Below are 15,764 nucleotides of genomic sequence, written 5' to 3'. Positions count from 1 at the left end.
ACTTTATTAGTTTTGTTTATGTAAAAGACTAAAATATTCTTAAAATACCATATTTATTAGAAAATACTCAAATTTTTTATAATTTTCAATATGGTAGTCAAACGAAGCGAAATTTTGAATGCATTTTCATTTTTTCCAAATATTTTTTTAAGGTACTAAAATTTACACAAATTGCCGTTTTTTTGTGTTCGAAAACACTCATTTTTTATGATTTGTAATAAGGGTATAAAATAAAGAGGAACATTGTATGAATTTTCCCATGAATGTAGTATTTTTTGTAAAATACTGTGATTTTCACAAAATACCATATTTTTCAAATATGTACCAGTTTTTTTTCAACTAATTCTCTAATATAGTAAAATTTCAAACAAAATTTCACTTCGTTTGATACCCTTTTTACAAATCAGGAAAATTCAAGTATTTTAGAAAAAAAAACTGTATTTTGTGAAAAATTTTGAATTTTAAAGACAAAACTAAAATAAAATGAAAAATCACGCCAAATGTTGCTTTTTTTGCAAATATTTTCCAAAGTTTATGTCAGCCACAAACAATTTTTTTTTTGGGAAAAAAAATTCCGTCAATACCTCGATATTTTCAAAACTATTTATTGGAAAGCAACAGTACTCCTGTAAAAAGCAATTTACAACACTTTTTTCATCCAAATGTTGAAACCTAGGCTTGTAATTTCAATTTTTTTTTGCCCCCCCTCGACTTTGGACTTTGGACAGAGCCAAGGGACATAAACTTTGAAAAATATTTGCAACGGCCTAACCATATTAAAAAAATATATGATATTTTGTGAAATTTTTTGTATTTTACAAAAAAATATTCAATGAATTGGAAATGTTTTTTTTTCATGATTTATTTGTTCATAAGATTACGGTATTTTGTGATATTTTGTTTTGCAAAGACCAATGATCAGACGAAACAAGACAAACTTTGAAAATCTGGCAACCCTGCTACCAAATACCACCATTTGAGAATAAAGCCAAATACCTATAGTAATTGATAATTTGTAGTGCTTTCAGAACCATCTGACCGCAAATATGTGTGCAGCACTGTGAAGAAACTCTTGGATAAATCTGAAATTATGAATATCTGGCAACCCTGTCGTGAAATTCCACCACTTTGATAAAATCAAATTTCGAAGGAGATATTTTGTGAATTTAGATCACGTTAAAACATCAAAGTAGATGGATATGTATAGCAAATTCTGACAATCTAGGAACACATACAAACACTAGCTCACTAGAAATAGGTTGGCGCCAATCAAAATTAGAAAAAAAAACATCACCAATGTGCCAGAGGATGCCGGATATTTATCCTCCAGACTTTTGAAAAAAAAAATATCTTATTTTTTACATCATTTTTGTTAAACATATTTGTTTGAGTAGTGACAAAGATGCATTTTTGAGATAATTAGAATAATTACTGTACTGTTTTCAGTTTTTTTAATTCCTTAATCATGTTTTAATTTCACATAAAATTATTACTTTTTTCTCATTTCATCTTGTTCCCTTACCATGGCTTTTTCGGTTTCGCTTTTTTCACCCGCCGTCTATATTGACACTCCGCATTCCGTCTCCTCATCGCCGGCCCTTGTTGGTTTATGGCAAACGTGGTTCTAGAGCGTTTTTGGGGGGCCCCCTTTGACTACGTCCTAGCACCTCAAAACTCTTCTTCTTGTTTCGCACTAGGGTGGTGAAAAATTGCGAGAGAGAATTTTAAGTTAAATTTTGTAACATTTGACAGTTTTTACAATAACACGAAACATTTAACATTTAAAATTGTGGAATTTTTTCACAAATAAAATGCCATTAGTGCCACATTTGATGGAGACGCATGGTGTGTCCTAATTGTCCTTTTCAATTTTCCCAAACTTCCTCATGTGAAAAATGTCCCTGCAATAATTTTCAACCCCTCTCACAGCAGTGCCTTAATCTCTTACGAAACCCCGCTCGTGACACAAGCCAGTAATTACGTGCGTGTTAGTTGTGTTACTGTTTTCGTCCTACCCCAACCACCCCTCCAGCCACCACCCCCTTTTTCGGAGTAAATTTATCATCCTGAAGTAGCACCCTCCTGCGCCAAGCGAGAGAGAGAAAAAAGAACAAAGTTGGAGTTTCCCACATTGTGGGTCGGCCACTCTCTGACTGTGCGTTACACCGCAATAAATCGATGCCAAAGGCTGCCAGACGCTCGCTATCATTTTGGCAAGCTGGAGTAACGACCAAAGTAGAATGAAGAAGAAGAAGAGGAGAGATGAATGGTAATACGGTGGGTTTGAACTAATTTGAAAATTTCAAGAAAAAAGTCTTCAAAAGATGTTGCAATCTAGTTACACAGTAATAAGATACCTTAAATTTGATGAAAATAAGAATGAAATTTCAAGAAATCTAATTCTAGTTAAAAGATTACTTGTTATAACATCTTTGTAACATCTGTGCAACATTATTGCAACATCCAGTTTCCAAATTTTTTGCTTTTAAAAAACGTTTCAGTTCAGTAACAATGTAATTGAAACAAGATGTGTTTAACAAAAAACTTGGTAAAAAATAAATATCATTTGATTATTGTAACAGCTGTGCAACTTTAATGCAACATCTTACGCTGATATATTTGGCTTCTTATTTTAACTTCGATTTTTAGAAGAGAGAAAAATGACCATACGATGTTTATTGTATCACAAAGAACCTTTCAAAAATATGTTGCATAAATGCTACAGAGGAATATGATTTGGCTTTACCGAATTTTCAACTGCTGAATAATTTGGTAATCTGAAAATTACCAAACTCGGTAAAATCTTGCCAAAATTCGGTAATGAAATTCATTATTCTCATCGTAAAACCAAAATTCGGTAAAATTTTGTTCATTTTGACTGCATGTTTCCTGATCTATACCTACTTAACCGATTTTTCAACTACCGAATTCGGTTAAAAAAACTGAGTGTGTAACTTGTAATTTTAACAAAAAATGTTTTTGAAAAATTGGTTTCAATCAAGTTTTACAAGCAACCGAAATTTAGTCTAAAATCAATTTGATATGGCTTCTTGCACAATATTTTTTTTTTACAGCTGTTCTACTAGAATGCAACAACTTTTTTTAACAAAAAAATACTGTTTTGATTTGAAATTTTACTGGAAAAGAAATTGCGGTGGTGTTTATTCGTTGGTTAATGGCAACTTTAACCTATTGGATCATTGGTAAATAAATATGAATTCAGACAACAACAAAGAAGTTATCAATTTTAATTAAAAATAATGTATTCTAAAGACTTCTTACAACCAAATATTTCTATCGGAAAATCAGTGAAACCAGATATAAACAACTGTGCAACTTTATTGAAGCAAGTATTTATCACGAATTATTTATTTTGTTAATTTATAAAGTTTTCATTTTTTAAAACGTCTTCCAAGCAAATATTTTAATATAAACCTCTGTGCAACTTGATTAAAACATCTGTGCGACTCGAGTGAATCTGGTTTTTATAAAAAAAATATTTTAATTTAAAATAAAGTTTTAACACATGTGGTTATACCACATATATTTCTATAGCAACATCTTTGTAACTTGATTAAAACAACTGTGTAACTTGATTGAAACTTCAATCTAAAATAAAGCAACAAAGGCCTTCTTACAATATTTTTTTCTATAGAGACATCTGTCCTGTGACTGAAACATAACTAGGTTGAAGCTGATTTTTTATCATTTTAATTTCAAAATATTTTTAAAGACTTCTTACTACAAATATTTTCAAAGAAAATGTAACAAAATTGAAACAGGTTTACTCTATTAATTTTTGATATCATTTCGCTTATTTTAACTTATTCAACATTTATTTTGACTAGGAGAAGGACGATATGCAAAACAGATAAATTTTATTTCAATTTGTAAAAAAAACTTAAGGATGTTGCAAGAAGTTGAACAAATGTTACATCATAAAAAATCGGTATTTAAAATAAAAATTAAGAAAACAGCTACGTTCAATGTCCTTTGAAAATGTAAATGATTGTGACCTTAAAACCAAATTTGAATTCTGTAACATCTGTGTAACTTTATTGCAACATCCACTTCAATTAAAAAAAAAAGTCATTGTTGTCTTATTCATAATTCTAAATGTAAGTAGAAGAGAGATGACTGGCAACTTTGCCACTAAAATCTTTAGAAAAAAATGTTTCAAACAAGTTGCACAACGGTTGCAACGGTAAAAAAAAATTTACAGCAATATAACACATCTGTGTAACTCCAAATCAATTTCAATTTCATTTCAAAATAACCGGTTTGTCAATTTATTTTTAATTCTAATTGTAACATAACGAGAGATAACTGAAGAATTGAAAGCTTTAGAAAAAGATATTGCAAACAGGTTGCACAGCGGTTGCATTTAGAGTTACCAGGTAAAAAAAAAATCTGGATAAATTTGACAGAAAAAATCTAACCATTCTAGATGGTCAAGGGTTAAATTTTTTGTTTAGTGTTCCAGAAAGTTCACGCTTCTCTTAGTCAGATATTCACAGATTTCGCCAGTTTTTTTTCCATTTTATGCTCAATTTGAACATCTGGTTGATTAAAATAAACGAATTTGATTAATAAAAGAAAAAAATAAAATTTTATATAAAAAAAATGTGAATTCATCATTTTTGAGGCCATAAAAGCAGTTAAACCATCTATTGCTTTAATGGCCTCAAAATGATGAATTCACTTTTTTTTTCAAAGAAAATTTTATTTTTCAATTTTTAATCAAATTCGTTTATTGTAATCGAAAAGATGTTCAAATTGGGCATAAAATGAAAAACCTGGCAAAATCTGCGAATATCTGGCTTAGAGAAGCGTGAACATTCTGGCATCAATTCAAGGTAGGTAATCAATTCGCATTCAGAATATAATTAGTTGCGACCTTTTGCAAACTAGTTTGACTATTGTAACATCTGTGTAACTTGATTGAAACATCCATTTTATTAAAAAATAACCTGCTTTTTTATTTTTTATTTGTGATTCTAATTTACACAGTCAACTTTGAAATAAGAAGCTTTCTAAAAAGATGTTGCAAACAAGTTGAACAACGGTTGCATTGGGGAAAACTGGTAAGATTTTGCAACACCATAGAAGTAATCAATTTTCATTCAGTTTACAGTTAGTTGTGACCGCTTTTTTGAATGCAATCATTATTAAAATCGAATATTTTGTCAAGTAAACCCACCGCGCCACAAACACGCCGAGAAAAGCCTCCTCCTTTTTTCGGGGACTCGGCAAGCGGAGCCCCGAATCGCCAATGACCCGTAATAAATTCAATCGGACGGCCGAATAAACAATAACCGGTCCGTTTCGTTCGGTGTTTTGTTTTTGTTGTTTTTTTTTTCAAGTGAATGCACCACTTTTGTGACCCTTTTTCGGGCCAAAATTTCCTTTGACGAAGTCAAGGCATTAAAAGTGAAAAAAGAACAACAGATTAAAATGTAGAACGACGAGGGTTCGATGTTTTCGGCACACATAATTTCATGTGGCTCAACTAGTTTCGACTTTTTGAAGCATGTGAGAACTTAGAACGGCGTGTAATCCTCACATGTTGGGGATTATTGAACTCGGATCGCCAGGCTAGAATGGTTGTTAGTGGGAAAGATTAAACTCACTCACTTTCGAAGAGGGGTTGTTCACATAGCTTTGGGCGATCAAGGATTGAAGGTTGGATTACGGGCGAGAGGAGCGAACGAGTCAATATTGGTTAAGGTTTAGCAGTTGTTTTGAAGTAATAGTTAAAGTTTGTTTAAGAATTTCTTTGGTAGAGTGTTGGGAGTGCTTGTGGGATGATTGTGAGTATGTGTGAATGTTTGTGGGGTCTGTTTTAGTGCGTGTGAGTTTTTGTGGGATACGTCTTAGTGTTTGTGGGGTATGTGTGAGGTTTGTGAGAGAATGTGGGGTCGTTGTGAGTGTGTGTAAATGTTTGTGGGATGTGTTTAAGTAAGTGTGTGGTTTGTGTGGTGTGTGTGAGTGCCTGTGGGGTTTTGTGGGATGAGTGTGAGTAAACAAAAAAAAAACATCGGAAAAACTCTGTTTTAAGTAGAAATACAACTCCAAACATAAAAAAAAAACTTTTCTCAAACTAATCTCAACAAGTTTCCAAAAGAATTTTCCAATATCTTTACCTTCATCGCCGACAACATCCTTGTACCCATTACCAACAGAGAGGGGGTATTAAAAAGCCAACTTTACAAGCACTTTTTACCACCAAACAAGCCCCTCTTTTCCTCTTTAGTGAAACTTTTGTGCCAAGGTCAAGCCACCCCACTTATTCCATGTTCGCGCAATCTTTCATCGGCAACATGTGGCCATATGTGAGAGGGGAATTTTCCTTTATTTTTATTTTTCCAAAATCGCGAAGCGGGCGATAACGAGGCAAAACGATTGTTTTTTTCCTCCTGTAAAGTTTGCTTCCCTTTGAATTTCAGATTTCACTTTCTTCTCGTTTTTTTTGTTGCTTCAATTCGAGATGGTTAAAAGACGAAGCAAAACGAGCGTAGCATGAGTAAGCGAAAGAAGTTTAGGTTGAACGAAACAAAAAAAAACAAATCCAATCAGTTTAAGGGACGACCCAAAAGACACAACAAAAAACGAACAAACGTTTTGTTGTCACAAAATGAGGAAAGTTTTTCAGCCTCAATCCCTTCGGAAAGACGAGCCCAGACACGCACAAAGCGCCATTTCTTTGCTTTTGTTTCAACGACCGAGAGGAAAACTTTAAGCACAGCAACGACCTACACACGCTCAAACAAGAATACACACACACTCGCATATTACACACTTAAGCTTAGGCACGCTCGTTTGCCCAACTACTAACGACGATGGTGTTCGAAGAAGCAGCAAGAACAAACAGTGCTCAAACATGAACTTGACTTCTTCTTTTGCTTTGTCTTCAGCTCAGCTTGATTTGCTCCTTAAGGCTAGGCTCGGTTTGATTGACTTTATGCAAATTAGAAGCGCTACTGTTGTGTGTGAGTTTTTGTGTGCTTTTGTGTGGTTTTGTGTGGTTTTCTGTGTGGAAGGTGAGTCTATGTGTCTAGCCCATGTACAGCAGTAGAAACTTGTGTGGGTTGAAGAAAACAGTTTATTTTGGCATGAGAACGCTTGAAATAGTGATTGCAGTAAGAGGCTCGTGTAAAAGCACAGCAAATAGAGCACATCTGGCTACAAATGCTAAACTAATTTAACATCTGTCAAAACAAAATAAAAACACAAGTTGGTCATTTTCATCAAAATAGCTTTATTCAAAAATATCTTCATTTAAACAAAAAAAAAATCATCGCAAAACTAAATCTCAACTTATACTTGGGCACCCGCTCAGTTAGCCGTGCACTTTTTTTCCTTGGGAAAAGCTGTGGGAAAACGGAAGAAAAACAGCATGATAAAAAAGTAGGCTTTGTTTTGTTACACACATACACGCACACACGCGCACGCACGCCTGCTATTGCTGCTGCTACAAAAAAAAGTACCCATGTGATGAGGCGGCTCGCTTTCAACGGTAATAATAAGCCATGAACCCTGCGTGTGGTCGTGTGTGTGTGTGGGTCTTTGTTGTTTTTTTTTTGCGTGTATAAAAGAGGATTTTTTTTTTTGGTGTGGAATATGTGAGTTAATATCGAGAGTGGTGCAGCCAAAGGGTCTAGGACGGTAACGTCATGTAACTTTTAATTCACTTTTTCGACCTTTTCTGGAAATTAAATAAGTAAAATTTTTTTTATTTCTTTTTTAGAATACATAATTTGCTGTTATCCTATGGTAACGAATACTTATCATCAGCAAGAATAACAGTGCCGAAAAATAAATTATAGCAATCATTTTAGTAATAAAAAGATGAACTTCTCAGCAATTGTATCGAAAAGTAATACTTTTCGACACTATTTTAGTTAATGAGCTGTCGAAACTGCAAAACAAAACTAAAAAAGAATTCAGCACTCGTCGTATTTATCCAACTTGTGCTTAAAAAAATCTTGTTGCATAAATTACTATTTTAAATCCTTTAATTATTTAAATAAAAAAATATCCATTGAAAATATTTACAGCTTTTGCGTTAAAAAATATGTAACTTAACCCTTTCAAGTCTGATGGGTCATGTATGACCAGGGGTGCTAGGTTGCCGATAAATCTGGGAATGTCAAATTTTTCAAATGTCTGCCAGAATAAAGATTCCCCCTTCTCTGTGCCAGATATTGACAGATTTTGCTAGATTTTTCATTTTATGCCCATTTTGAACAATTTCTGAATTTCTTAAATAAAATGCAAAAACATTTTTGAGGCCTTAAAATCAGTTAAACAATCAGAACTCTACAAACTTTAGAATTAATTTATATCGTCCCTCCCCTTCACCATTCAAATTTGTTAGATTTTCGTCTGCCAGATTTTTCCAGATTTTAAATACTTTGCCAGATTTTTCAAATTTTGGCCTGGTAACCCTGTGTATGACCAAAAAATAAAAATTTTGAAAACCAGCCTATAATTTTCTTGAAGTCCTCAAAATCATTTTCCCATCATTGGACAAAAAAAATATTTTTTTGAAAATATAAATAAAGTTTTTTGCAAATGTATAATAGTTTTTGTCGTAATGCTTGTAATTTCAATTTCAATTTCTTTTTTGTCCTCTCCTCTCCACTTGGCATGAGTCAAGAGATTAAACTTTAAAAAATATTTGTAACGGCCTTTTTCAAATAAAAATCATATATATTTCAGATAAAATTACATAAATGTTGAGTATTTTAACATTATTAAATTTACAGTTTTTTGTTAGTTTAAAACGGATTCAAAATATTTTGAATCAAAATTTTTCTTTTGACTCTTTTTGCAATTTTTATTTGTGTCTGGAAAAATCTTGAATTAAAAAAAATACTTATTATTATTACACATGAAATTGATTAAATTTCGCAATATTTCAAAACTAATTTGTGTAAAACAAGAAATGCCTTGAAATAATTGTGTAGGAATACCAATAACAATTTAAAGAAAGTTCAACTACACAAATTAAAACCAAATTCTATCCAAATAACTATAAAACTAAAAAAGCACGTATCTTCGACGACAATTTTATTTCTAAAGCAAAACATACTTTCCCTTATGTAAAAAAAGCCATAAAATTTTGCTAGTTGGTCATACTGTATCTAAATTTGTATCTTAAGAAGGGATCTTCTGATCGATTTGGTATCTTCGGCAAAGTTGCAGATGTTTTTCAAATTGAGGCCATTGCAATTATTTTTTAAAGTTTATTTTCCCCCTCTTCATAATCGGTCCGACAAATGCGGGGGCAAAAAAATTAAATTGGCGATATTTAATTTTAAAATTAATCCTTATATTAACAAAAAAGGCAAATATATAATATTTGACCTTTTAAAAGTGTCAGTTTCAATTCTCGACTTTTTTTGAATAGGTCCTTTAAACATATGAAAGACAATAGGTTATAGGACCTTTTAAAAAAAAAACTCTGGAATTACAAACTTATTTTTCATCAAAAAAGCAGAAAAATTGAAATTGCAGACCATGGTGTTAACATTTCAGGGTGGCCACTCAAGACGGGAAATCGGAAAAAGTCTGGAATTCACCAAAATCCACAAAAAAAAACAGAAAAATCAGGAATTTGTATTTGTTTGGCTGTAAGTTGGGAAAAGTCCGGAATTCCATTCATACTTGTTTGATTTTTTTTTGCTGGTAAATTTGATTTTTTTTTTAATATTTTGTTTAATTTTTCAAATACATTCAATTCAACATAGAAAAAAAATTATGAGAAAATGTCAAATTCTGTTCTAAACAAGTCGAAAATGTCAAAAAATACATGAAATTTAAACAAAAATTCAACTGATAAATGTACGGTTACAGTTTAATACACTAAAAAACGTAACATCAATTCAACAAATAAACATATTTTCACATTTGATCCACTATTCAAAAATCGAGAGATTTTTCGTGTTCAATGAAAAACATTTGAAAACTTTTTTTTTTGCTTTTTTCAATATATTGAAATTTCAAACATGATAAAATAGGTTCAAGATGTTTTTTTTAAATTATGCCATACACATGTTTGAAAAATTTGCCTCTTTGAAAATGTCGTCTTTGATAAGAGGTAAAGGATGAATTAATACTACACTGAATTTTTCATTGAAAAAAAAATTAAAACATTAAAATATTAACAATTTCATAAATCAACAATTATTTTTAGAATTAGATATAAAAACAAACAAAATTAAAATGGAAACTAGACAAAAAACATTTTTTGTGTGGACTCTTAGATATTAAGTTTTTTTTTTTTTTCAAAGAATAAAGCCATAAAGCTGACCCCGGGTCCTTGAAAAAATAAATGATAAAGTTCAAAAACAATTATTTTCAACTATTTATATTGTTTATAAAATTATCGATTTATATTGCATTTAAAACTGAATTTGAAGCAAGAATCACAAGTTTTTACATTTTTGATGAAATTTGTTCAACTAAAATTATTTATAAATTTGGAGATTTTTTTTAATTGTGTTTCAAAAACACATAATATTTAGTATTTACAATCTTATTAAACCTTCTCCTAGTGGAAAATTGTCCAAGGAATCCGAAAATGCATTCCGTTTTCCGATTCAAAATCATGTTTATTATTAAAATTATGATAATGACTTTCATCAATATTTTCTTACCTATAGTAAACTAACTATAGAAAAAATTTCAATTTTTTATGAAAAGTTCTTCTTGAGGTACTATTAACACTTCTCTACCACAGTCAGTATGATTCTAAACCATTCCGGAAATATTTTAATTGTACATTTCATTTTGCGGAAAAATCGCGAACCTATCAAAGTCACCCCGTTTTACGGTACTAAAATTGCAAACATCGTAATTTTACACAAAAATGCATTTTAAATTGTTTTCAGTTTCATCAACAATTTGAAGTTCTTTGAAAAAACAATTTTTTTTTTGAATCAATATTATACTTTAAAAAAATTGCAACACCCTTAGATAAAAATTTATTTTTTTGAAAATTTAGGCCTGAATGGGTTAAAAAGCCATCTTGAAAGCTCCCCTTCCAAAATGCTGCAGCATAAAATTAATTGTGAGCCAAAACTGCAAAACAATGCTTTTGAGTATGTTTGAATAAGTCAGGCGCCTCCATAGATTAATTCTAAGAAATTAAGATTCAATGGAGGCGCACCGTTTTTTTTTTTTAGGTCACAAAACATTTATACTCTGAATTTGTTATGCTATTGGAGCTGGCTAAAATGAACTAAAATTTATTCTGATGATTAGAACATGTTCTTACAGAACTTGAGAATAAATCCACAGGAAAAATGGCTTACGAAAAAAAATAAAAATGATATTTGATTTGATTTGATTTGATGTTTTAACCAACAGGGCCACAAGGATGACCTATGTAGCGGTTGCCTAGAATTACAGTGGCTCAGACTTAAAGGGAGCATCTTCAAATTACTGCCGTATGAAGGGCCAAAAGGGGGTGGTTGGACGCGAACAAGCAAAATCACTCACGGTGTCCTCAGGGGAAGAGAATCTCCTTCCGACAGTAACCTCCAATAACTCCGAAAAAAGTCTGACAAAGCTGAAAAACAGGGCTCGCACCCTGTTGGGGGCCTAAAAGGGCGCGGCAGACAGCTGGAGACTGACAGAGGTCAATAGATGTAGAAATTAGACAATCCTTCAGAATTGTATAATTTATAAACTATTTCCCCCTTGTGACGTAGTTCTGGTCTTCCACTATCTACATCCAATCTCCGCCATTACAGCATACCGTCCACTGCCCTGATGCTCCCTCCCAATCCCCGGCTTTGATTCTAACTACTGATAAAAAGGAAAATCAAAGATGAGAAAAGGTCAATGCGGATGGAGAGCAAATCGAGCTCAGTATCCCCTCACAAAGACTGGTAGTAAGTGTGAAAAAGCAATGAAAAATGTAAAGAAAGATAAGAAGAAAAATGAAAAAATAGTATGTCAATGCGGATGGATCGATGATCCCCTCACGAGGACATAAAAGAGACAGATGGTAGAAAGCAAAAGAAGAACAAAATATCAGAAATAAGAAATAGTCAATGCAGATGGAGAGCAAATAGAGATTTTTGTCATTTAACAAGTTAATCACTTTAAATTCTTTAAATACTTAAAATACTTAAACAATCTTAAATACTATTAATACTTTCAATACTTTCAATACTTGAAATGCTCTAAATAATCTAAATACTTTAAATACTTGAAATACTTCGAAAACCTTAAATACTTTAAAAACATTAAATACTCTAAACACTTTAATTACTTGAAACACTTGAAATACTTTAAATACTTTAAATACTTTAAATTCTTTAAAAACTTTAAATACTTTAAATACTTTAAATACTTTGAATACTTTAAATACTTTAAATACTTGAAATATTGGATATACTCGAAATACATTTCAAACTTTGAATACTTTTAAAACTTTGAATACTTTAAATACTTTAAATACTTTAAATACTTTAAATACTTTAAATACTTTAAATACATTAAATACTTTAAATACTTTAAATACTTTAAACACTTTAAATACTTTAAATACTTTAAATACTTTAAATACTTTAAATACTTTAAATACTTTAAATACTTTAAATACTTTAAATACTTTAAATACTTTAAATACTTTAAATACTTTAAATACTTTAAATACTTTAAATACTTCAAATACTTTAAATACTTGAAACATTTGAAATACTCGAAATACATTTCAAACTTCAAATACTTTAAAAACTTTAAATACTTTTAAAACTTTGAATACTTTAAATACTTTAAATTCTTTAAATTATTTAAATATTTTTACTTTGAATACTTCTTGGAAATACTATAATCACTTCCAATTCTTGAAAATTATTAATACATTATTTACTTTGGAAACTTTAAATACGTCTTAGAAGAGACAATAAATATTTTAAGTACTTGTAATTCTTCTCAAACTCTAAATACATTAAATACTACAAATAAACACCTAATTTAAAAATTTCAGGTGAAATAAATAACACAAATTCATTAAATATTTCAAATGCTTTCAATATTATCAATACTTTAAGTGAAATGAAAAATGGTAGAACCGATGGAGAGGAAATTAAGCTTCGTAACCTCTTAAAAAACATCAATGTTGCAAAATATTCGACTCAGCAACTTCATTCATTTTAAATGTTTGTATTAACCTCCTAATCACCCACACTTCCCTTTTCTTAATTTGAATTAAAAAAATAATGAGAACGGCGATAATTGATTGATTTGAATTGTTTTTTTGTAATTCTGAACATTTTTACTCTGAGTAAAAATTGTTTTGATTTTCAGGTGTCGTAACAGAATATAAATAAACACGGTCATAATATTTCATGTTACGAATTCCTAGCAGCAGAAACTATATCAAACAAAAGTTTTTCATCTGTTTATTATATTCAAATCATAACATTAGAAAAACAAGATTATTTTCCAATTTCTACCACAATTTAAATAAAGAAATAACATTTTAAATTCAATTTTTTTTTTGCACAGTACAGACAAAACTTATTGAACAAAAATCAATCAAAACCAGTGTGGATTCAAATCCACTGAGTCAAGAATGCCATGAATTTCTTAACTTTGACATAAAAAAGTCGTTGCCTTCAAAATTATGAAAAATATAAAAGATGTTAAATAACGAAAAAAAATAAAAATGATATACACAGAAAAAAAAAGTTGAATTTTGGAATGTTGAAAATTTGGAAGGTTGAATATTACCTCTTTATTTGTGTAATATTACATAAAAAATGTGTAAAAATGTGAACCTGATGAATATTCATCAAAAACTGATGAAAATTCATCATTTTCTGGGGTAAAATTTATCATTTATTTTGCCACAAAATCTGTCACCATTTCCTGATGAATGTTACCATCATTTTTTTTTTCTGTGTAGGTTAAAAAAAATTGTTAAAAAAAAAACAAATAAATAATTATTTTGCTTTGTACATATTAAATTTGAACTAAAATAGGCCTTCAAAATTTACCCTTTCTATCCCTTTGGCTGCACCAAACCCCCCATCTTCTCGTCGTGACCCAACTCAATTCTACTACAGTAAAGAGAGAGGCAGACAGCAAGCTTTCAGCCAGTCGGTGGCAACTGTACAGTAGAAATAAGCAGCAGAGTAGGCTTTGGAGGCACGTGTGGCGGCAGAGGGCGGTTATGTGGAGTGGAGTGAGGTGAATGGTGGTGGCGACAGCAACTGGAGGCGCGCGCGCGAAAGAGAAAGAAAAAAAACTCAAACTTATATTTACTTTGCTTGCTGCTGGGTCGGCATGCTTGGATCGAACGTGGCGTCGCCATGCTGCTGCTGCTGTCCTTGCTGTTGTTGTTGCTTGGAGGCCAGATCCTGCTCGCTGTTGTCCTTTCGGCGTCGTGGCCGCCTCATCATCGGGTCGGCGTCGTTGCCTTCCATGCCGCCGCGGCCACCGGCTCCTCCACCACCGCGATTCCGCGGCGGACCGCCCGGAGGTTTCGGCTTGGGTTTTTCCGGTTCCGGCTTGGGCTCCGGCTGGTGCGCCTTCTTTTTGGACGGTTTGGCCTGGGCCCGTTTTTTGTGCTTGCAGTAGCGTAGGAACAGACACTGGCAGGACGCGGACAGATTCGTGGAGGTCGCGCCGTCCACCGTCATCGGCGTCTCCAGCTCGGAGTAGATCGACGCCGGACCAAAGCCCGAATGGTTGACAGTGGCGTAGCTGTTGGCGTAGTTGTTGTTGTTGTTGTTGAAGTTGTTGTTGATGCTGTTGAGCCGGTTGAAGTATTCGTGCTGCTCGTCGAAGAACGTTTGCAGGTAGTAATCATAATTAAAGCTCCCCTGCGGATTTACATACAGATGATGGCCACCGCCGTTGTTGTTCTCAATGTCCAGGTTGGTGGTCCCCGGGGCCGGTGGTTGTGGAAGCTGACGGTGCTGCGGCAAGGCTGTGGCTGTGCTGATCGGTGGTGCAGGCTGGTGTTGGTGTTGGTGGAGGTGGTTCGAGGAGATCAATACGAGTGGCAGTGTTGGGTTTTCGTTGCGGGCTGGCCGCCCGTTCGGAAACGATGCTGCCGGGGACGGTTGAGCTGGCGGAGCGGGGGCGACCGCTACGGGTGGAACGTGGTTCGGTTGCTGATTGCGGCCACTGCCAGCGGCAGCACCGCCGCCGCCACCTGCGCCGCCTTCGGCGGAGTTGTCAGTGCAACATTCGAGCGATTCGGCACCGGTGCTGGCGGCGCCCATCGTTTTTTGATTTGTTTGCTTTTTGTATTACTTGTTTTTGAGTTAATTGACGGTTGTTACTTGTTTTATAATTGTTCTTTTGATATCACTTTATTTTTGCACACACATAATTTCACGAACAGTCAACAGTATTGTTTCTCCTTTTTTTCGCAGGCACTCGTTCCTTGTATCACTCAGATGCGATTGACTCTTTTAAAATCTAATTATTTCTAGCAAAACCATTATCTTCATATTCAATTAAAATTTAAATTTCTGGATTTTTTAAATGTCTAAACAACAAAATTTTCAATTATTGATTTTTGTTTTTGAATATTCAAAAACACCCAAAAATCAAAAATATAAAATTTTGTTTATTGGACCTTTAAAAAAAAACACTCTAAATTAAATCTATGAAACTAAAAAAAACAACACATAATATGAACACTTTTTCTATATTTAAACTTCTGAAAGTGATTAAAAATAGTTGTTTAGAATATTTTCTTTATTTCAGATTTAACAGACAATTTTTAAATTCTT

At 32.5% G+C, this 15,764-nt stretch overlaps 1 protein-coding gene across 7 annotated transcripts in view; it reads right to left on the bottom strand.

Annotated features, from left to right (window-relative positions):
* The window catches only part of LOC120415071 (potassium voltage-gated channel protein Shaker), a 241,240-nt gene extending 225,894 nt beyond the window's left edge, over window positions 1-15,346 (bottom strand). For 2 of the 7 annotated variants that reach the window (XM_039576465.2, XM_039576471.2), the window contains exon 1: window positions 14,284-15,346. In XM_039576465.2, coding sequence (XP_039432399.1) covers window positions 14,284-15,248 — 965 coding nt within the window. In that variant the 5' untranslated portion in view covers window positions 15,249-15,346. The remainder of the gene's footprint in view (window positions 1-14,283) is intronic. The other 5 variants (XM_039576466.2, XM_039576469.2, XM_039576468.2 and 2 more) reach the window with 3 other exon arrangements.
* Between the last annotated feature and the right edge of the window lie 418 nt (window positions 15,347-15,764).

The sequence above is a fragment of the Culex pipiens genome, chromosome 1 (assembly GCF_016801865.2).
Source record: "Culex pipiens pallens isolate TS chromosome 1, TS_CPP_V2, whole genome shotgun sequence".
NCBI classification, from domain to species: domain Eukaryota; kingdom Metazoa; phylum Arthropoda; class Insecta; order Diptera; family Culicidae; genus Culex; species Culex pipiens.
The sequence above is the reverse complement of the archived record's forward strand: the minus strand, read 5'-3'. Positions and strand labels throughout refer to the sequence as shown.